The sequence below is a fragment of the Salvelinus namaycush genome, chromosome 36 (genome assembly GCF_016432855.1).
Source record: "Salvelinus namaycush isolate Seneca chromosome 36, SaNama_1.0, whole genome shotgun sequence".
NCBI lineage: Eukaryota > Metazoa > Chordata > Actinopteri > Salmoniformes > Salmonidae > Salvelinus > Salvelinus namaycush.
Window position 1 is genome coordinate 5,339,106 of NC_052342.1, and position 24,205 is coordinate 5,363,310.

At 43.2% G+C, this 24,205-nt stretch overlaps 1 protein-coding gene across 4 annotated transcripts in view; it reads left to right on the plus strand.

The window, feature by feature from the left end:
• Positions 1-24,205, plus strand: part of LOC120030366 (cGMP-specific 3',5'-cyclic phosphodiesterase-like) — a 93,319-nt gene that overhangs the window by 19,534 nt on the left and 49,580 nt on the right. For 2 of the 4 annotated variants that reach the window (XM_038975748.1, XM_038975749.1), the window contains exons 1-3: positions 5,251-5,441; positions 10,561-11,110; positions 16,723-16,896. In XM_038975748.1, the coding sequence (XP_038831676.1) occupies positions 5,344-5,441; positions 10,561-11,110; positions 16,723-16,896 (822 nt within the window). In that variant the 5' untranslated portion in view covers positions 5,251-5,343. Of the gene's footprint in view, positions 1-5,248; positions 5,442-10,560; positions 11,111-16,722; positions 16,897-24,205 lie in introns of those variants that run through there. The other 2 variants (XM_038975750.1, XM_038975751.1) reach the window with 2 other exon arrangements.

The following is a 24,205-nucleotide window of genomic DNA, read 5'->3' on the forward strand; positions in this document are numbered from 1 at the left end:
CTCTGCCTGCTCCTGAGCCTGCCTGCCGACCTGTACCTTTGCCCCACCTCTGGATATTTGACCTCTGCCTACCCTGAGCTTGCCTGCCATCCGGTACCATTGCCCCACCTCTGGTTTACTGATCCCTGCCTTCACCTGTCTATTGCCTGCCCCTGTTGGATTATTAAACCATTGTTAATTCGACGTTGTCTGCATCTGGGTCTTACCTTCACACCTGATACACTGGGTGTTATTATTGGCCTCGTTTCTGGGCGGAGCTCATTAGAATAATACCCAATGTGCTTTGCAAGTGTTATTTTTCATATGTACATTTTAGTCTTTTAGCAGACACTCTTATCACACCATAGTGCCATCAGATGTATGATACCAATGCAGGGTAAAAGGGGGGCACAAATTTTGAAACGGTATAAAAAATTATATTAAAAAGTATTTTGTATTTTGAAAATACAAATTACAGGTCTAAGTATTTTTTTTACCGAATACATTGGATTGTAGTTCAGGCCAGTGTAACACAAATGACAAAATACTTAAAAGTATTTCAAAAGTAATTCAATACGTATTTCAAATACATGTAGCAGAAATCTCTGGCTACGTGTTATTACAACTGCAGGTGCACTGACAAATCCAGCACATTGAGTTTTTCTGCTTAGAATCGGCATAATCTGCATAATACTCATCAAGTGTTTATGTGTGTGACGCTTAAAGGCCATGTATTCAAATGAATCTTGTCAAATGCCTCTCGCTCATAATTTTGCCCCCGGGGAGGTGTTGCAGCGATTATAAAATCACTCAAGAAAAACTTGGTCTGTCAGAAAGACGATGAAAGGTTCACTGGCCCCTATGGCTTCTCCATGATTTGTTTGTCTAAGCAGGACACACACACACAGGCATGCTCACACACTTGCATGCACTCACAACCATCCACCTACTCATCCACCCACACGTAAACACACACACATAGACACGAATGCACACAGGCATCAGGCACGCAAGCACACACACACACACCTCAAACTGATCAGACAATAGTGGTAATAGAATGACCATAATAACTATTTTTCAATTCAAACCCTTTGAAAAATGAGGGTCAACTTCTTTCTCCCTGGTTCTTTGTGGAAAACGAGATCCATTTTAGCCCCTTAATGTCAACAAAACGACGGTTGTTGATGTGTACGGCTATATTTCAGGTCCCTTTTTGTACATTTGAACACTACTAGGACAAATCTACCTTTTATCAGGGCTCTAAAGCAATAACAGTTGTGCCTCCCCATGGATTTAAAATGCCCCCTTTTAGGCATGTCATCCTCAAGCCGGTCCTGATGTCAAGGCTCAGAAGAAGAAGAAAAAGACAGAAGCGAACCATGACTGATATTGCTCTGCAAATGGAAATGTGCTCTTTCTGAGTGAGTGGGCTTCCAGCGGCTCAGGAAATAACTTTCTTTTGTCTGGAACAACTTAATGATCCCCCAGTCTTCCACTGTAAACACACGGTTCCATGCAATAGAGGACAGTTGTATAACATCGGGAACCGGGTTCTCGGAGAACATTGAAACAGAACAGGCCCCTAAGCTGCTTCGGACAGACAGACAGAGGTAGTAGGTCATCTCGTTCAGTTAGGAGTTCGTCCCAGAGACCAACCCTCCCCCGGGACTGTGAACTTAAACCTCTTTTTCTCCCGTCCAATTTGATTTACCAGTGACCGTGTGCTCCGGGCTGACGTTCTACAGAGATGGTTCTGTGTTTTGTCAAATATGGAGAGGAAGCATGGAAAGTAGCCATTACAGCCCAGACCCATGCTTCTTCGCTACTCTGCCTGCCTGCACATATTTCAGCACACACACTGGCCTGCGTAGAGAGAGGTGTTCTAACCTAAGCTATCCTATGGGGCATTTCTAAACAGATACTTCTCAAATTATTCATCTTGTGTTAGTAGTATATGTCAGAGGGGTAGACCTGATATGTACCTGCGATATCTGAAGGGCCATGAATTTGCACAGGACAAAACATCACACTTAGCTTACATAGAGTATATGATAAGTACTACTAGTAGCATAAGAAGGATAAGAATACCAGTATGAGTGCTCTACTACACACATTAAAGGTGTTCTCTAGACAATACATTTAGTCTGATCATCTCTGTGTGCGTTTCCTACCATCTCTGTACCAATAATGGCAAACACCAGTAACAGCAGAATAATCCCCCATAATAACATCTTTCTAGTGCAGTGAGTGTACACTGAGGTATATTGAGTCTCCATTTAGAACAAGACGATACAGGCCTTCTACCCCATGGTCTTTTTCCGTTATGAGCCACAGCCATAAAGTAGCGTCCCTCCATGTTTCAGAATAACTCGTGCTTACTTAATGGCTCCACTGGAAAAAACCTGCAGGGCAAAGTCCACCGGAGAGGAGCTAAGAATGGGTAGAGGTGAGGTAGAGAGATCCCACAGACTCTGTGTGTGTGTGTGTTTGTGTGTGTGTGTGTGTGTGCACTCGAGTGAGTGTGTGAGAGAGAGGGAGGGGGGGAGTAGTGTATAGTGTGTGTGTATAAACTGTGTATGTATTAGATTGTGCTGGTGCAAGCTACTGCCCACTGTGGTTAAAAAGTAGGATGGTTTCCCTATGACAGCAGTGTGTGTGGTGCACTGCACTCAGCATTGCTTCCCATGATAGGAATGTGCAGTATATGGAAAGTTTTACTGCAGTGGGGTTATCTCTCAGAGTACAACTGAAGGCTACGTTTACAATAGTGAGCTGGCTGTTTAAGCTAGAGCCGGGAATTATATGGTGGAGAGGGGAGTGTTGTTTGACTTGTGAGTGAAGGCCGAGTAATCGCACCCAACCTCTCTCTGTCTGCTGAGTGACTACACCTGGACAGTGTTCCTGTGAAGGACATACACGCACTTGCAAGCTTGTTCACACACAAGCACGCATACAAGCATGCACGCATGCACGCACACACGCACACAACCAATACACTTCCAGAAGGACTCCTACGCTTTCAAGGTCCCCAGACTGTGTCCCATAGACATAGTAAACGTAAATCCAGGACACTCAGATTAGTATGAAATGTTACATGAGACAGATAAGAAACAAAAGGAGGGTTGTTGGGCGTATAACGCGAACGTCTGGCAACCCAACGGTTGCTGTTTGAATCTCATCCCAGACAACTTTAGCATTTGAGCTAATTAGCAACTTTGCAACTACTTACTACTTTTTTGATACTTTGGAACTACTTCGCATGTTAGCTAACCCTTCCCCTAACCTTCACCTTTTAACCTACCTCCTAACTTTAACCCTAACTTTAACCCCTAACACAAATTCGTCCAGCTTTGGGGCCCAACCCAAAGCATTTTCTTGCACTTCTATTCACTTTGCCATGTCTAATGTGTATTCATGTGATATTTGAGTGACAAACATTATTACAAACTGATGATGCACTACCCAATTTTGAAATTGCACCTTGTGCATTCTACTATTACAGCTTTCAAGAGTAAGTTGAAAGTCGGACTGAGTTCCTTAAAAGCCCCACAGTTTGGGAACCACTGCCCTAGCCTAGCTAACGTTAGCGTTAGCCACCCCTAGCTAACGTTAGCCACAACAAATTGGAATTCGTAACATATCATACACTTTGCAAATTTGAAACATATTGTACATTTAGCAAATTCGCAAAATATTTTACGTTTTGCAAATTCGTCACATTGTACGAATTGCAATTCGTAACATATCATACGAATTGTAATTTGTAACATATCATATGAAATGGATGATGGACATCCACAAATGAACATACCATACGAAACGTAATGTATTATACTTTATGCTCTGAGACCACTTTGCAGCAGAATGACAGACAGTGAGATTTAGAAAGAGACCTGACAAGTCTAGACCAGCTCGGTTTTGAAACACACACTGTTGGAACATCTGGAAGAGAGTCTGGGGTGTGTGTGTGTGTGTGTGTGTGTGTGTGTGTGTGTGTGTGTGTGTGTGTGTGTGTGTGTGTGTGTGTGTGTGTGTGTGTGTGTGTGTGTGTGTGTGTGTGTGTGTGTGTGTGCGCGTGTGCGTGCGCGTGCGTATGTGGGTGTATGCATGTGTGTATGTATGTGTGTGTCCTGGGCATGTATGTGTTAATTATGGGGAAGGGTCCCACTATCAGATCCCCCTATCAGATAGACTGGATGCCTAATGTTCTGGGCTGTCCAGATTCTCTAGTAGGAGGCCAGGGAGCTCCCATATGCCTGGGGAGCGGGTCCTGTGCTCCCAGGGGTAAAAGAGACGCCATCTGCTGGGTAAGGTAACACCGCAGTATCAGCATGGTCCCACTGGCTGGACACCAGAGACACACAGGATCTAAAGTGTTTGCGACAATGAATACTATATAGTCGAGGCCATTACTATTTGTCATTTCAGTGGAGGCCTCTGAAATGGGCTGGGGAGTTCAATGGAGCATGTTCAGTGATTGATTGACACGGCACACTCAGTGGTTCGTATTCATAAAGCGTCTCAGAGTAGGAGTGCTGATCTAGGATCAATGTAGCTTTTTAGGTAATAATGCATTGCATTATATGGATGGGAGGGGGCCTGATCTTAGATCAGCATTCCCAATCTGGGATATATTTATCAATATGGGCTAGCAACTTTAAATACAGATTTTTTTTGTTGTTGAGGAGAACCAGTGGGTCATCCCTCCTTGTAAAAGGCTTCCTTGTAGGTGATATTGATTGTTTTGCCCTTGTATCAGCATTCACCAACACCCACTCAAATATATGAGGCAAGTAAGGTCATTTGAGTGAAAGGAAGGAGCCATAGCTCATGCTGTATGTTAAATAGTTACACGTATTCATGAGATTATGCACATCGTGAAAATGTCAATCTATTTGGTTGACAATTAGGCTGAAAATATATTCAGCTGACTTATCAAGGGCACATTTTAACCATCTTCCATGAATTAACTTAGTTCACCGATGTGAAAATCTCTGCCATCCTGGATATGTACAAATATTATTGTAATTTATGCCCTTTGATGTAAACCCATATCTATTTTTTTCTGTCAAATAAACATACAAACAAATCACAAGAAAACATTGCTTTTCCATTTTGGAATTTAGAATCCGTTATTGGGGGGTGGGGGGGTGGGGGGGGCATGTTGCTGAGGCGATGTTGCTGCGCAAAGGCAATGAGACTCTTGCAGAAGTCTACCCACAGGCGCTCACAATGTAGGAAGCGCTCGCTTGAAAACAGATTACCACCACACACACTGCTTGCCAGTGACTGATATTATTTGCTTCCATCTTCGGAGTGTTGATGGTAATCTGATTAATTTGAGGAATTTTGGCTCTAAGCATGGAGGGCTGCTATCTCCCCGAATACGAAAGGATGGAAGCGTGGCTTGACGACCACTTGGAGTTCGCTCACTCCTACTTTGTCAGGAAGGCTACAAGGTAAGCGCGGGGTGAGATTTAAGTCGTAACTGATTAATTGTATTTCCGAAACAGGGATAGCTCATTTTCTGATACATCCTCGCTGTCTATTATATTTTAATCAATCTGGGCGATAATTAATGTGTTCCGGTTATAGAAAAGCACTCGCAATGAGTTGTTTCAACGTAAAACGACATGCTACTAACGTTACTGACATATACTAATACGCCGGACCATCTGCACTACAATCAGTAACCATTCACCAAAATAGCGAGAGAATTGAAAGCGTAAGTGTAATCATTAACCTTTATTCGGGTGATTCCATTCCACGCTGTTCCAAAAAGCGCAGCGAATTAAAAGTTACACACGTTTTGTTGTGTTACCACACAACTTCTGGAATAGATGCTATTGACATTATTAGTTGTTTTGGTTTTATTATAACATAAAGGTGTTATGGCATGTTTTGACATATCGCAGTGGCTCGTGTGCAGTTTTTGTTACGGTTTTGATAAGACATTATAGGCTGGATACATTTGCATAGATTGCAAACAGAACCTCAAAGGACAATTAGTTTGTCTTTAGACATACAGTCATTATTTACAGTATTCTATCTCACAACAGCACACTATACATTCATGGGTGAGGTGCTTGTTGTAGCAAGCCAGCAGCCTTACTGTCATTAAGGGCATATTCTGTCCATATAGTGAGGCTGGTACCTTGGCATCACAACTATCAGTCCTAGTTTAGTTTCAAGTTTCGCGTTTTACTGTCACTTGCACAACGTACAGTGAAATGCCTTTCTTGAAACCTCCAAACCCAACAATGCAGTAATCGATTTCAATGTAGCACAAAAAAAAGAACATAAGAAAGAACAAAAACACAATAAATAAACATACGAAATAAGAAGAACATGAGAAAGTACGAAGCTTTATACAGTGTCAGTTCCAATACCATACAATGTGCAGGGATACTGGAGTGACAGAGGTAGATATGTTTAGAGGTAAGGTGACTAGGCATCAGGATATATGATAAACAGAGTAGCAGCAGCATAAATGATGATTGCATGTGAGTGTGTGGGCTGTGTGTAGAGTCAGTATAAATGTTTGTGCATGTTATGTGTGTGTTGGAGTGTCAGTGTGCATGAGTGTGTAGAGTCCTGTGAGTGTGCATAGAGACAGAGCAACAACAACAAAACGTAATACAAGGGTCAACTCAGATAGTTTGTGTAGCCATTATTTTAGCTATTTAGAAGTCTTATGGTTTGGGGGATAGAAGCTGTTCAGAAGCCTGTTGGCACCTGTACCACTTGCCGTGCGGAAGCAGAGAGAACAGTCTATGGCTTGCGTGGCTGGAGTCTTTAACAATTTTCCGGGTCTCCTTCTTACACTGCCTGATATAGAGGTCCTGGAAGGCAGGGAGCTCGGCCCCAGTGATGTACTGGCCTGTCCGTACCACCTTCTGTAGAGCCATCCGATCGAGGGCGGTGCTGTTGCCATACCAAATAGTGATGCAGCCAGTCAAGATGCTCTCAATGGTGCAGCTGTAGAACTTTCTGAGGATTTGAGGGCCCATGCCAAACTTTTTCAACCTCCTCAGGGGGAAGAGGCGCTGTCACGCCTTCTTCACAACCAATGCGCGTATGAGTGGACCATTTTAAGTCCTTAGTGATTTGGACACCGAGGAACTTGAAGCTCTCGACCCACTCCACTGCAGCCCCGCTGATGTGGATAGGGGCATGCTCGCCCCCTTGTTTCCTGTTGTCCACGATCAGCTCCTTGGTCTTACTGAAGTTGAGGCAGAAGTCGTTGTCTCGGCACCACACTGCCAGGTCACTGACCTCATCCCTGTTGGCTGTCTCATCGTCGCCGGTGATCAGGCCTACCACCGGCCTGTCTTGGTGATGGTGTTGGAGTCGTGCGTGGCCACGCAGTCATGGGTGAACAGGGAGTACAGGAGGGGACTAAGCACACACCCCTGTGGGGCCGCCGTGTTGAGGGTCAGCGTGGCGGAGGTGATGTTGCCTACCATCACCAACAATGGGTTGAGACTTCCACTGCACTTGTTTCAGCACATCATTTGTTGTTGATGAAGAGGCAAATCCCTCCCCCTCTCGATTTCCCTGACTCTGCTGTCCTGTCCACTCGGTGACTGGAGAATCCATCGAGTTGGATAGCCCTGAGGGGTATCATGTCCGAAAGCCATGTTTCCGAAAAGCAGAGAATATTGCAGTTATGAGAGTCCCGTCTGTAGCAAATCCACGATCAGAGGTCGTCCATCTTATTATCAAGTGATTGGCCAATAGAATGGAGGGAAGAGGTGTCCAGTTTTCCCTACGGCTTAATCTCGCCAGGATTCCCCCTCTCCTGCCTCTTGGATGCCCTGAAGATTGGGTCGGAATTACATAAAGAGCCCAGGGCAGATGAGTCAAAGTTAAAATCGGAATTGGGGTAAGTAACTGCTGATCTGATGTTCAAAAGTTCTTGTTGGTTATAAGAAATGATAGTGGATACATTCCGTGAAAATAAAGTGAAGACTTCTTTAGGGCTACTTATTTGCATTTAAGTATATCCAGAATAAGTGTTTGCCTGTCCAGGTTTGCATAATTTACATTTCAGTCAAATAATCTTCTCATTTGATACCATTCCATTTTCCATAGGCCCATGAAAAGGTCAGACATATTTCTCTTAGAGAAGTAACAGGAGATATGTATTTTGTGTGTGTATCCACAGTAACCACATTATGTAAGAAAACATTATTTGATTGACACGTCAAAATATATCCGTTTGCACATATCATCAGATCGGATGTTTAGGTCTGAAACTCAGTTCTCTAAGAGCTCCTAAGGACACATTAGGGCTGCTCTATGGGGGATTCTCACTAGGGGGTCACACACACACAGGCGTACACACACGTTGCTGTCTCTTATGCTTGGCGAGATAACATTCCGCTTCCATCGGCTTGCGATTTCATAGTGTGGTTAGGGCTCAGTTTTATGTGTCTGGCAGGCAGCCTAATCTACAGGCACATTTCATGGCAAATACGTTTTACTGCCGCTGGGGTTCCGGAAGGTTTCAGTAGGGCTGTTCAGCCAAAGTAAATCTTTGACAAAATAAAAAGGTTGGGATTTGAACCTAGGATCTTGTGGTTAACAGTGTTTTTTAATGCTGGCACTGTGCATATCTGTCATGCTTTACAAATGTGCGCTGCTGACCAGAATTAGTCTGTGAGTTACTGTGTGAGGCGGAACGTGTGTGTGTGCGTGGTGTGTGCGCGTGGTGTGTGCGCGTGGTGTGTACATTAGAGGTCGACCAATTATGATTTTTCAACGCCGATACCGATTATTGGAGGACCAAAAAAAGCCGATACCGATTAATCGGCCGATTTAAAAAAAAAAATATATATATATATATATATATATATATATATATATATATATATATATATATATATATATATATATTTGTAATAATGACAATTACGACAATACTGAATGAACACTTGTTTTAACTTAATATAATACATCAATAAAATCAATTTAGTCTCAAATAAATAATGAAACATGTTCAATTTGGTTTAAATAATGCAAAAACAAAGTGTTGGAGAAGAAAGTAAAAGTGCAATATATGCCATGTAAGAAAGCTAACGTTTAAGTTCCTTGATCAGAACATGAGAACAACATAAAGCTGGTGGTTCCTTTTAACATGAGTCTTCAATATTCCCAGGTAAGAAGTTTTAAGTTGTAGTTATTATAGGAATTATAGGACTATTTCTCTCTACACCATTTGTATTTCAAATACCTTTGACTATTGGATGTTCTAATAGGTACTTTAGTATTGCCAGCCTAATCTCGGGAGTTGATAGGCTTGAAGTCATAAACAGCGCAATGCTTGAAGCACAGCGAAGAGCTGCTGGCAAATGCACGAAAGTGCTGTTTGAATGAATGCTTACGAGCCTGCTGCTGCCTACCACCGCGCAGTACATAATACCACACAGAAATACAAGCCTTAGGTCATTAATATGGTCAAATCTGGAAACTATCATCTCGAAAATGTTATCTAACAGGTGGCATCCATAAGTCTAAATATTGCTGTTACATTGCACAACCTTCAATGTTATGTCATAATTATGTTAAATTCTGGCAAATTAATTACGGTCTTTGTTAGGAAGAAATGGTCTTCACACAGTTCGCAACGAGCCAGACGGCCCAAACTGCTGCATATACCCTGACTCTGCTTACACAGAACGCAAGAAAAGTGGTACAATGTCCCTAGTTAAAATAAATTCATGTTAGCAGGAAATATTAACTAAATATGCAGGTTTAAAAATATATACTTGTGTATTGATTTTAAGAAAGGCATTGATGTTTATGGTTAGGTACACATTGGTGCAACGACAGTGCTTTTTTTTGCGAATGCGCTTGTTAAATCACCCGTTTGGCGAAATAGGCTGTGATTCAATGGCAAATTAACAGGCACCGCATCGATTATATGCAACGCAGGACAAGCTAGATAAACTAGTAATATCATCAGCCATGTGTAGTTAACTAGTGATTATGTTAAGATTGATTGTTTTTTATAAGATACGTTTAATGCTAGCTAGCACCTTAGCTTGGCTCCTTGCTGCACTCGCATAACAGGTAGTCAGCCTGCCACGCAGTCTCCCCGTGGAGTGCAATGTAATCGGCCATAATCGGTGTCCAAAAATGCAGATTACCGATTGTTATGAAAAGTTGAAATCGGCCCTAATTAATCGGCCATTCCGATTAATCGGCCGACCTCTAGTGTGCATACGCGTGTGCCCCTGGAACCACGGTAGAACGTTGTTAAATTGCTCCTTAAATGCCTTTATACAATGTCTAACATTGTTGATTAATGTATTGTAAGTCTTGTAAGGCATATCTCATGATGTGTTGTAATGCAAGTCCTGTATGTCCTGTCTATTGTCTATTAGGAGATGGAGAAAGCTGGTCGAACTTCCTCACACTACCGCCACGTGTAATGCTTATCAAATACACAAATTCCTCAGATTGTTTATATTTTCCTCTAATATCCTATAATGTCGTATTGACCTGTTGTATTATTATCGATTATTGTTTTTATATAATGTCGTATAATGTCCTGTGTGTTGTGTGTTGGTACAGGGAGATGGTGAATGCCTGGTTTGCTGAGCGAGTCCACTCCATCCAGCCCTCCTCATCATCCTCCTCCTCGTCATCCTCCAAAGAAACCCTTATACCACAGAGACCCACCCAGCCCTCAGACAGTCCCTGCCTAGCCTTCTCCCTGCCCCCTTCCCTGGGCCTGAACGACGGGCGCTCTCCCTCCCCAGCCCCCAGCCCCGCTCCCAGCACCCCCACCCGCAAGATCTCTGCATCTGAGTTTGACAGGCCACTGAGGCCCATCGTGGTCAAGGACGCGGAAGGCTCACTAACCTTCCTCTGCGACGCCGAACCCGACCGAGGCGACATCCGGACGCCCATGCCCTTCAGAACCCAGCAGGGAGGGGTCGGGTTTGGCATCCCCACGGGGATGATGGACGAGGTGGGCAGTGCCCGGGGGTTGGACCGCTGTGCCAGGCTGTTGGAGTTGGTGAAGGATGTGTCGAGTCACTTGGACGTGACGGCTCTGTGCCACAAGATCTTCCTGCACATCAACGAGCTGATCGCTGCCGACCGCTACTCCCTCTTCCTGGTAGGTAGGAGCATGATGGGAAAGAAGGATAGGGCACGGGTTTAGCCTATGAGAGAAAGAAGGATAGGGCACGGGTTAGCCTATGAGAGAAAGAAGGATAGGGGACGGGTTAGCCTATGAGAGAAAGAAGGATAGGGCACGGGTTAGCCTATGAGAGAAAGAAGGATAGGGCACGGGTTAGCCTATGAGAGAAAGAAGGATAGGGCACGGGTTAGCCTATGAGAGAAAGAAGGATAGGGCACGGTTTAGCCTATGAGAGAAAGAAGGATAGGGGACGGGTTAGCCTATGAGAGAAAGAAGGATAGGGCACGGGTTAGCCTATGAGAGAAAGAAGGATAGGGCACGGGTTAGCCTATGAGAGAAAGAAGGATAGGGGACGTGTTAGCCTATGAGAGAAAGAAGGATAGGGCACGGGTTAGCCTATGAGAGAAAGAAGGATAGGGCACGGGTTAGCCTATGAGAGAAAGAAGGATAGGGCACGGGTTAGCCTATGAGAGAAAGAAGGATAGGGCACGGGTTAGCCTATGAGAGAAAGAAGGATAGGGCACGTGTTAGCCTATGAGAGAAAGAAGGATAGGGGACGGGTTAGCCTATGAGAGAAAGAAGGATAGGGCACGGGTTAGCCTATGAGAGAAAGAAGGATAGGGCACGGGTTAGCCTATGAGAGAAAGAAGGATAGGGGACGTGTTAGCCTATGAGAGAAAGAAGGATAGGGCACGGGTTAGCCTATGAGAGAAAGAAGGATAGGGCACGGGTTAGCCTATGAGAGAAAGAAGGATAGGGCACGGGTTAGCCTATGAGAGAAAGAAGGATAGGGCACGGGTTAGCCTATGAGAGAAAGAAGGATAGGGCACGTGTTAGCCTATGAGAGAAAGAAGGATAGGGGACGTGTTAGCCTATGAGAGAAAGAAGGATAGGGCACGGGTTAGCCTATGAGAGAAAGAAGGATAGGGCACGGGTTAGCCTATGAGAGAAAGAAGGATAGGGCACGGGTTAGCCTATGAGAGAAAGAAGGATAGGGCACGGGTTAGCCTATTAGAGAAAGAAGGATGGGGCACGGGTTAGCCTATGAGAGAAAGAAGGATAGGGCACGGGTTAGCCTATGAGAGAAAGAAGGATAGGGCACGGGTTAGCCTATGAGAGAAAGAAGGATGGGACACGGGTTAGCCTATGAGAGAAAGAAGGATGGGGCCCGGCTTAGCCTATGAGAGAAAGAAGGATGGGGCACGGGTTAGCCTATGAGAGAAAGAATGATAGGGCACGGGTTAGCCTATGAGAGAAAGAAGGATAGGGCACGGGTTAGCCTATGAGAGAAAGGATAGGGCACGGGCTAGCCTATGAGAGAAAGGGTAGGGCACGGGCTAGCCTATGAGAGAAAGAAGGATAGGGCACGGGTTAGCCTATGAGAGAAAGAAGGATAGGGCACAGGTTAGCCTATGAGAGAAAGGATAGGGCACGGGCTAGCCTATGAGAGAAAGGATAGGGCACGGGCTAGCCTATGAGAGAAAGAAGGATAGGGGACGGGCTAGCCTATGAGAGAAAGAAGGATAGGGCACGGGTTAGCCTATGAGAGAAAGAAGGATGGGACACGGGTTAGCCTATGAGAGAAAGAAGGATGGGGCACGGGTTATCGTATGAGAGAAAGAAGGATAGGGCACGGGTTAGCCTATGAGAGAAAGAAGGATAGGGCACGGGTTAGCCTATGAGAGAAAGAAGGATGGGACACGGGTTAGCCTATGAGAGAAAGAAGGATGGGGCACGAGTTAGCCTATGAGAGAAAGAAGGATGGGGCACGGGTTAGCCTATGAGAGAAAGAAGGATAGGGCACGGGTTAGCCTATGAGAGAAAGAAGGATGGGACACGGGTTAGCCTATGAGAGAAAGAAGGATGGGGCACGAGTTAGCCTATGAGAGAAAGAATGATAGGGAACGGGTTAGCCTATGAGAGAAAGAAGGATAGGGCACGGGTTAGCCTATGAGAGAAAGGATAGGGCACGGGCTAGCCTATGAGAGAAAGGGTAGGGCACGGGCTAGCCTATGAGAGAAAGAAGGATAGGGCACGGGTTAGCCTATGAGAGAAAGAAGGATAGGGCACAGGTTAGCCTATGAGAGAAAGGATAGGGCACGGGCTAGCCTATGAGAGAAAGAAGGATAGGGGACGTGTTAGCCTATGAGAGAAAGAAGGATGGGGCACGGGTTAGCCTATGAGAGAAGGATAGGGCACGGGTTAGCCTATGTCATGAAACAAATTTAGTATGAGATGATGAAGGATTAGTATTTCAATTATATGGTGCTGAATTAAACTGTTGGAATAGTTGGCTCCCAAGTGTACTTCCTGCTCTCTCTTATTATAAAAAAGTATTATTATTAGAATGACATTTTTCATATTATAGATTTTTTCCCCCACACCAGATACAAACATACACATACGAACAACAATTTACAAACGCACACAAACCCCGACTACGTCTCATCTGCCCAGACCCACATGCTCACACCTCCATCCCTAGTGCCTGCATTAGTGTTTGCCACATTGATTTCTTTTTACAATTTGACACAATCTCGGTCGCCGGTGCTATTTCAATAATAAATCATTTGATTTTTCCATTGTGTTAATGATGGCCGATTGATTGATTTCAAAGTTTTTAGTATATATTTTTTCAAGATGAGAAGAAACCCATTTGGCTGGAGGATTATCTCACCACACCCTGATATGTCATGTCTTGAAATATGCAGACAGACGGATAAAAAATACATTTACGTTGTAATATTTTGACAGCCAACTTTCAAACTCTGCCCATACGTTTTGGCCTTCATAGCAGTCCCAGAAAGCATGGATTATTGAGTCCTTGTTAGTTTTACACTTAAGACATGACTCTGCCGTTGTGCTGTAGAATTTGTGAATTTTGTCTCTTGTATAATACATTCTACACATTAGTTTATACTGGATTAAGCATACATTTTAGTTAACTGTAATTTCATTAGTTATGCTCCAACATTCCCTCCATCTTGTGCCAACTTCAGTTATTTTTAAGTCTTGGTTCCAATAGTTTATATTTTTTTCTTTGGTTTTGTATATCTTACCTATCATATGAACATCCTTTTCTGACTCAAATAGGGTTCCCTCAAGGCTGCTCTGATGTCCGAAAGAATTCTAATCAAAATTTCGTGATATGTAACTTTTATGTTGCATACATTTGAAAATGTCTACATTGGTCAGTCCAAAATTGCTTTTTAATTATATTATGGAAATAAATGTACATATGTACAAAATTTGTGGATTCGGCTATTTTAACACCCATTGCTGACAGGTGAATAAAATCGAGCACACAGCCATGCAATCTCCATAGCAAAACATGCCGACTGCAAGCCAGGCGTAATGGCCCAGCATCAGTGCCCGACCTCACTAATGCTCTTGTGGCTGAATGGAAGCAAGTCCTCGCAGCAATGTTCCAACATCTAGTGGAAAGCCTTCCCAGAATAGTGGAGGCTGTTATAGCGGGGGGGGGGGGGGGGGGGGGGGGGCAACTTCATATGCATGATTTTAGAGTGAGATATCTACAAGCAGGTGTCCACATACTTTGGTCATGTAGTGTATTTCCTGTTACCAAGTCATTTATGGTTTCTATGCCTTTCGTTTTCCTTGTGGATCAACTTATCTGTGAATTCTGAAACGCTGTCCAAGGATTGTTCCATAGGGTTGTGTTTTAGGGAGTGATATTGGTTCTTGTAGAATATGTTTCATTTTCTTCCATATTGTTATAGTGTTCTTAACTATGAAGTTGTTAATGTTCTTAGCTTTATCCTTTGAACAAAGACATGTTAAAAGATTTGGGGATGAGCATGTGCATCTTCAATATGTACCCATTGTTCGTCTAACTATGTTGCAAGTAAAAGCCTTGGGTAGCGTGTTGCAGTTTAGGCTCCTCAGAAAGGGGAGGGGAGGAAGGAAGGGGAGGACCATCCTCCTCAGTGAATTTCATAAAAATCTAAATTGTAAAACATTTAAAAAGTAAAAATGTTAAGATAAAACTATACTAAATATAATCACGTGACCAAATAATTGATTAAAACACACTATTTTGCAAAGAAGGTCTACAGTAGCCTCAACAGCACTCTGTAGGGTAGAACCATGGTGTAGCAGGAAGACAGCTAGCTTCCGTCCTCCTCTGGGTACACTGACTTCAATACAAAACCTAGGAGGTTCATGGTTCTCACCCTCTTCCATAGACAGACAGTAATTATGACAACATCCGGAGGATGTCCTCCAGCCTATCAGAGCTCTTGCAGCATGAACTGACATGTTGTCCACCCAATCAAAGGATCAGAGAATTAATCTAGTACTGAAAGCATAAGCTACAGCTAGCTAGCACTGCAGTGTATCAAATGTGGTGAGTAGTTGACTCAGAGAGAGAAATACAATTGTTGAACAGTTTTTAACAAATTAATTTCTTCCAAAATGAAGGAGAAGCAAGAGAAGCAGTTTCACTTACTTAGCTAGCTAGTTTAGCCTACTGAAACACCCAGCTCAAACAGAGTTAGCTATGTTAGCTAGCTGGATATGACTTTCCAACAAGGTAAGCTTTTGTTATTACTAATTTATTGCCGTAACGTTACTGCATGATTGTAGCGGGTTTACTTACTAACGCATTCATTTTATTAGCTATGCTGACTATGACGTTACTTTAGCTAATATGATGACAACGATGTAGGCTGTGTGTAGTGGTTATGACATGGGTTGGCTTGGAAAGGTTTTTTCGCCTGGTCACATACAGCTGATGTGTTGTGCATTGAAGTCCACAAGCGAAGGGAAAAGGTGAGAGGAGGAGAGATGCGAGAACGGATACAACGTGACTGCTATGAAAGGGAACAGTGTTTACGCGTGATCAGGGGTGTATTCATTCCGCCAATTCTGTTGAAAAACGTTTCTTAACCGGAACAAAACGGGGGATAAACATACCTGAATTTGTCCAATAGAAACTCTCGTTTGCAACTGTTGGACTAATGATTACACCCTATGTCAGCTAGATGCAGGCAAGAGTGTAAAAGGCGGTATTAAATGTCACTGTCTGTCCATGTGTCACTGTCTGTCACTTCAAATTTGTCTCTCGACCTGTGTGCACCTAAGTTGTAAACTTTCATTCAAACGCTAGGTTTTGGCAACCTCATGATGGGTATAGGGAACATTTTGTAGCCTAAACCTATAGCTGTTACCTGTTACATTGAACTGGGTGAAGAGAGTATGAATGACAGTCATCCAATATGCTGTAATATAAATAAAAATCACCCTCCCTCATCTTAAACGGCACTTACCGCCACTGGCGTGCTGATACAATCCCAGGTCTGGAAGGTTAAAACCACACTCAGACTTAGGAAGAAGTAAAGCTTCCCTTTTTATTCTATTCTACATATCTTTGAATTTCTGTCTAATCCTTATCTATCTAATTATACAACCGTATCAGGTAGCAATGATAACATTTCCATGCAAATGAACAGTAAAGTATCATATCAGTATCATGGCGTGGTGTAAACTGTGGCGCATTTTGCACAGTTTCTTCCTGTAGAATCTCGATAGGTATGACCTCACTTCTGTTCCTTGTTGTGTGATCCCAGGTGGGCGAGGACAGCTCCAACAGGAAGTTCCTGGTGAGCAGGCTGTTCGATGTGGCCGAGGGCTCCACACTGGAGGAGGTGTCTAATAGCTGCATCCGCCTGGAGTGGAACAAGGGAATTGTGGGTCACGTGGCGGCCACGGGCCAGCCCCTCAACATCAAGAATGCTTACGAGGTGAGACTTTTATTTATTTTTTATTTTATTTAACTAGGCAAGTCAGTTAAGAACAAGTTCTTATTTTACAATGACGGCCTACCCCGGCCAAACCCTCCCCTAACCCGGATTACGCTGGGCCAATTGAGCGCCGCCCTATGGGTCTCCCGATCACGGCCGGTTGTGATACAGCCCGGGATTGAACCAGGGTCTGTAGTGACGCCTCAAGCACTGATATGCAGTGCCTTAGACCGCTGCGCCACTCGGGAGACGGAGCCTTTCTTTCCTCGTTTTTTGGTAGTCTCATTCTCTTTTTATTTTCCTTCTTGGGTAAGGCTTTAATTTACTGTCCTATTTCAGCTGGTACTTACTAAAACATTATGCGGTTAAAAGCGGTAATTCATGGAGCCTACTTCGAAGAATTCATCACAATTGATGACCACCGGGAATCACATGGTAGTGGTGCCTGTTTCAATGAATCGTCAAGAAACCCAAAGGTAGTTATCACAGTAGGTAATGAATGATTATTACAACATATTCCCGTGTACATTCTAAGTACTACCTAGGTAATACAGCAGCGAACTGTAAAATAAAGGGTAATCCTCTTTTAACCTCCTTTTTTTGCAGCCTCCCTTGTTTCTCTGCTGCATGTCAGATAATATGGACACCCGGTGCTGTTTGCGTAGGTAGGATTATGATGATGAATATAACGAGGATGTTAGGTGTGTGTGTTTTGAATCAGGCCACTGTTTGTGTTGGGGAGTATGTGTCTTTGCTGTCGGAGTGCAGGATCTGAGAGTGACTGGCCAAGCAGAAACCACAGGGAGGGAGGGAGGGAGGGAGGGAGAATTTAAAAATCAGAGATCAAAAACGATCCCGTAGGTCAAAAAGTACATCACTGGATTGAAGGACACACATTCAATCCCTCTCACACACACGCTTAAAGTGAAACACTCGAGTTGACCTTCTTTTACTTAAGGGCCCAGACATACCTCACTCGTGACACGTCGTCCCTTGACAGTTTGAGTATATCGATCCTGTCGGGTATTATTTTACAAGACGTATCACTTTCTTGCTGCAATCAATAATCAAACCGTCTTGACGTTTCAACCCGTCATTACCAAGGCAGTCTAAGATGGTCATGAGTATATACAGTATAGTAAAGGTAGTAATACTATGATTAAAGGTCATAGTATCAGTCTTGGCCCAGTTACAGTGTCATGGCCCCTGGAGACCGTGCCCGGAGTTTAACCTTTGACCCACATAGTGATGTCACTGCCCAGGTCCTAAAACAGGGCTCAGCTTTCCTCGCTGTCTCTCAGCCATGGAAATGACACGGTTGTGCTGACTGCTGAGTGTGTGTGTGTAGTGTGCGTGCGTGCATGTGTGTGTCCTTCAGCTGCAAGGGCCACTGTTCTATTCCATTTTTACCTTGCTGTCCCATATACATTAAGAGCAGGATCGTAGACATACAGTACGTGTTTGACTACGTACATGGCGCGTGTATCTACTCACACTGCAGCAGGACCAGAGGTCTTCCTGACATGATCCCCCTCTCTAGGACAGTGGTTTCCAACCTTTTTTAAATCCCTTTAAGTACCCCCTTTAAGTACCCCCAGGGGTCCTAGTACCCCTGGTTGGGAACCACTGCTCTAGGAGATTTAAACTTCTCTGTGTTCTCCCAGTAGGGTCCCAGCTGTGTCAATTGGTGGAGAGGGAGATGAAAGCCAGAGTCCGTAAGGAGGACAGGATGTGTAATGTGAAGAGCTCACACACAAACACATTGACACACACACACATTCGCACGCACGTACACGCACATGCGTGTGCTCCCCCCCCCCCCCCCCCCCCCCCACACACACACACACTCAGCCAGACCCCCTGTGGAGGAAGTATGTCTTTGAAAGAGAAGGCAGATGTTTGAGAGAGAGAGAGAGAGAGAAAAAGAGTGTTCTTTCTTCTTTGTGTACATGTCCATGTCTACTCACATGCAATTTCATGTGACATCACTCTACCTTACCCCTGATTAGCTAGCTGCTACGCAATCATCTGGTTGCCGGCCAACAGTGTTCAGACTGACGACGATGACTTTATTGGTGATATTTATAGCACTTCATTTTGATGAAGTGGCCGTGTGTTTTCCTAAACAAGCCTACAGGGACCTAGACTGGAGGAGAGGGAGGGAGAGAGAAGAAGAGATAAATTAGAAGAGACAGAGCGAGGAAGAGACAAAGACAGAGAGAGAGAGAGAGAGCCAGTGGCTTCTTGTCGACGCACCTGTGTCCAATTAGTTTGTTAATCCGACACCTGTGTCCAATTAGTTTGTTAATCCGGTATGGACAGAGGAGAGGTGGTGTGTGTGTGTGTGTGGACACCTGTGTCCAATTAGTTTGTTAATTATGTATGGACAGAGGAGAGGTGTGTGTGTGTGTGTGTGTGTGTGTGTAGTGTGTGTAGTGTGTGCATCCATGTGTGTGTGTATCTGGTAGCAAAACAAGCCACCAGCTGGGTCCATAGAACCTGATACGGGACCTGCGTTATGTTTTTACAAAACAGCCAAAGCTTTCAGGAAGTGCATCTGCGTCACTCTGCATAGAGGTAGCTCCTACCTAGGGAATTCCTAGCTCTCTGATTGGCTCTTTAAGCCCCAGTTTGGGCAGTTGGGACGGCATTCAAATTGGCGGTGAAACCGGGATCAAAAGTCCCTTCTGGATGTTTGATGTGGCGCAGCACTCTGTGGGGAAAGTGGTTGGCAACCGCACAGGCCAGACCCATATGTGGAATTTACAGGGGAAGTTTTCTTATCAATACCCCTACAGTGTTGTCTCTAGAACAGTGGTCACTTTTACACTGAAAAAAATATATAAACTCAACATGTAAAGTGTTGGTCCCATGTTTCATGAGCTGAAATAAAAGATACGCATTAAAAGCTTATTTCTCTAAAAATGTCTGCATCCCTGTTAGTGAGCATTTCTTATTTTCCAAGATAATCCATCCACCTGACAGGTGTGGCATATCAAGAAGCTGATTAAACATTATGATCATTACACAGGTACACCTTGTGCTGGGGACAATAAAAGGCCACTCTAAAATGTGCAGTTTTGTCACACAACATAATGCCACAGATGTCTCAAGTTTTGAGGGAGTGTACAATTGGCATGCTGACTGCAGGAATGTCCACCAGAGCTGTTGACAGAGAATTGAATGTTCATTTCTCAACCACCAGACCATGTGTATGGCGTCATGTGGGCGAGCGGTTTGCTGATGTCAACATTGGGAACAGAGTGTCCCATGGTGGTGGTGGGGTTATGGTATGGGCAGGCATAAGCTACGGACAATGAACACAATTGTATTTTATCGATGGCAATTTGAATGCACAGAGATCCTGAGGCCCATTGTCGTGCCATTCATCCGCCACTATCACCTCATGTTTCAGCATGATCATGCTGTACACAATTCCTGGAAGCTGAACATGTCTCAATACTCACTAGACATCTCACCCGTTGAGCATGTGTGGAATGCTCTGGATCGACGTGTACGCCAGCGTGTTTCCGGTTCCCGACAATATCCAGCAACATCGCACAGCCATTGACGAGGAGTGGGACTACATTCTGCAGGCCTTAATCAACAGCCTGATCAACACTATGCGAAGGAGATGTGCCGCGCTGCATGAGGCAAATGGTGGCCACAGACACTGACTGGTTTTCTGATCCACGCCACTAACTTTTATTTTAGATATCTGTGACCAGTCAAGTGAAATCCACAAAATAGGGCAAAATTTATTTCAATTGACTGATTTCCTTATATGAACTGTAACTCAGTCTAATCATTGAAATTGTTGCATAATGCATTTATATTTTTATTCGGTATATTTCAACGATTTCTGTGGCCAATGTAACTTATATACTAATGACTGACTCGGGTAATATTGACTCCCAAGATAGAAGTATTAAAAAATCACAGCCACAATCATAGCGAAAACAAAACTTTTCTCTAGTGAAAATATCATCAGGCATATAAATGACTTTCGAATTCAAATAACCGAGGCAGATGATTATTTTAATGAGGTAAGTCTGCCTCGAAAGATTCGGTCTGGCTCTAGCCATTCTAGTCATAGAGATTTTGGCCTGCAATCAAACGGTGTCTCAGAGTAGGAGTGCAGACCTAAGTTACTGTATATTATCGTATTCCTTTTTATTTAAATGGCAATAAAAGGATCCTATATCTGCACTCCTACTTTGAAGACCTAGGTCTGAAATTCTAGTTGATTAAGAGTTCCTCTGTTTAGAGGCGTGTCCAGTGTCAGAGGAAAATAAATTACTCATTTGGGAGAGAGAGAGAGCGCAGTTGATTTGGTCCTTGTTTATGTGGGGTGGAGGTTGGAAGGGAATTTATATGGGAATTGGAAAGTGGGTGTTTTATGAAATCAGTATGATGTTCATCGTTTAGTCATGAAATGTGTCCGTGTGTATTAGGCATCTGAGGCGCGCTCGTACATGTGCGCGCACACCATCTAGAAAGAAAGGTCACGGTGTGGGCGGTCGCAGAGCCACGAGGAAAGGGTACTTCAGGACATCCATCCACTCTGGATGCATCCCAACTGACACCCTATTCCTTATATAAAATCCTACTTTTGACCATAGCCCTATGGGCCCTGTGTAAAACGAGTGCACTATATAGGGAATAGGGTACCATTTGGGACTCCGCCTCTGTCTCACCAAATAGGGATCCAGAACAGTGGTCTGGTCATTCTCACAGTAAAGGGGAAATGTGGTGGGTATTCTTTTTATGTCTAGTCAATTGTCTAGAATGTCCATGTGTTTCTGGGCCCATATTCACAAAGGAGGAAATTCAGGCCTGAGTTACGTGCGCATAAATGGAACGTTATTGCATTTTTATGCACTTTTCTCTCTGTGCGTATTCTGACGTTGGGGGAAATGCCAGTGTCAGCAAGGTACACGTTTGGAGTGGAGATCAAAGAAATGGAGGTGTGTCTACAGATACGCCATATTCTGACCTAATAATTCCACCGCCTTTACACACGAGGAAACCATGAATAAGGTTGAGTAAATCTGCCGGTTCCAAGTGAAAAAAGTATCTTATTTTTTTCAGATAGAAATAAGAGCATTCTCCATGAAATGTAATTTATAAATTGATATGATAAGAGCTACATTTTTTTTTATGCTACAGCCTGAATTTAAAATGGATTAAATTGAGATTTGTTGTCACTGGCTGACACACAATAGCTCATAATGTCAAAGTTAAATTATGTTTTTTCTAAATTTGAACAAATTAATTAAAAAAGAAAAGCTGAAATGTCTTGCGTCAATACGTTATCAACTCTTTGTTATGGCAAGCCTAAATTAGTTCAGTAGTAAAAATGTGCTTAACAAGTCACATAATAAGTTGCAGAGACTCTGTGTGAAATAATAGTGTTTAACATGATTTTTGAATGACTACCTCATCTCTGTAACCCACACATACAATTATTTGTAAACACAGATTTGACCATAAAGACCAGGAAGGTTTTCCAAAGCCTAGCAAAAAAGGGCACCTATTGGTAGATGGGTAAAAATGAAAAAAGCACACATTGAATAACCCTTTGAGCATGGTGAAGTTATTCATTACACTTTGGATGGTGTATCAATACACCCAGTCACTACAAAGATACAGGCGTCCTTCCTAACTCAGTTGCTGGAGAAGAAGGAAACCACTCAGAGATTTCACCATGAGGCAAATGGTGACTTTAACAGTTACAGAGTTGAATGGCTGTGACAGGAGAAAACTGAGGATGGATTAACAACATTGTAGTTACTCCACAATACTAACCTAAATGACAGAGTGAAGGCCTGTACAGAATACATATATTCCAAAATATGCATCCTGTTCGCAACAAGGCACTAAAGTAATACTGCACAAAATGTGGCAAGTGATACATTTTTCTGTCCTGAATACAAAGTGTTATGTTCGGGGCAAATCCAATACAACACATAGTGGTGGCTGCATCATGTTATGGGTATGCTTGTAATCGTTAAGGACTGGGGAGTTTTCAGGATGAAAAATAAATGGAATGGAGCTTAGCACAGGAAAAATCCTAGAGGAAAACCTGGAAAATTAATTCACGTTTCAGCAGGACAATAACCTAAAACGCAAGGCGAAATCGACACTGGAGTTGCTTACCAAGAGGATAGTGAATGTTCCTGAGTGGCCAAGTTACAGTTTTGACATAAATCTACTTGAAAATGTATGGCAATAACTGAAAATGGTTGCTAGCAATGATCAACAACCAATTTGACAGAGCTCGAAGAATTTTGACAAGAATAATGGGCAAATGTTGCACAATCCAGGTGTAGAAAGCTTTTAGAGACTTACCCAGAAAGACTCAGGGCTGTAATCACTTCCAAAGGTGCTTCTACAAAGTATTGACTTAGAGGTGTGAATACTTATGTAAACGAGATATTTCTGTATATAATTTTCAATAAATTAGCAAACATTTCTAAAAAAATATGTTTTAACTTTGCCATTATGGGGTATTGTGTGTAGATGGGATTTTTAAAAAAAAATCAATTTTGAATTCTGGCTGTAACACAACGGAATGTGGAATAAGTTAAGGGGTATGAACACGTTCTGAAGGGACTGTAGGTAAATGAGTAATCCGTTAGGATAAGGGGATTGTAAATGTAGGCTAAATGACAATTGTTTTAGATCTATTTTACCTTATGATCGAGGAGATGAATGTGAAACCAGTCACATGGCAGGAAACTGAAAAGTCGATCGACATGACTGTTTGGGCTATTTATGCCCCTTTCCCCACAGTGAAGTATGAAATGCTGTGCCATTATGCAGAATTTTAATTGTATGTGGAAAATGTGGAGACACAAGCCAAATTGGATGGCAAGGCAAAGAGCCACTCCAAATGCAACCCTTTGTGTTCTCTAGAATGTTCTAATCGAATGCCCCAACTTTCTCCTGTTTCTTTCAATTTGTAGGCCATAGCCTATGTCAACTATTGTTAGCCACTATCGGTAGCAACCGTAAGTCATAGCATGGTATATTTAACTGCCAATGTAGTGTTTGTTCCCTTCCCTACATTGGTATCATAACATTCCATTGTTTGATTTGGCCTACCTTTATTTATTTCCTCTGTTAACGCTGTTACATCATTTTGATTGTTGCTGAGGGTCAAGTAATAGTGGATAGTGTTTAATGAAGGACAAATACAAATTGTAGTTAAAAAAAAATTGGGGACATGCAGAATTATTCAATCACGATGGAGCTCATTATGGAGCTCAAACCGTTACTTAGAACTTGCTATCACACAGTTCCATGA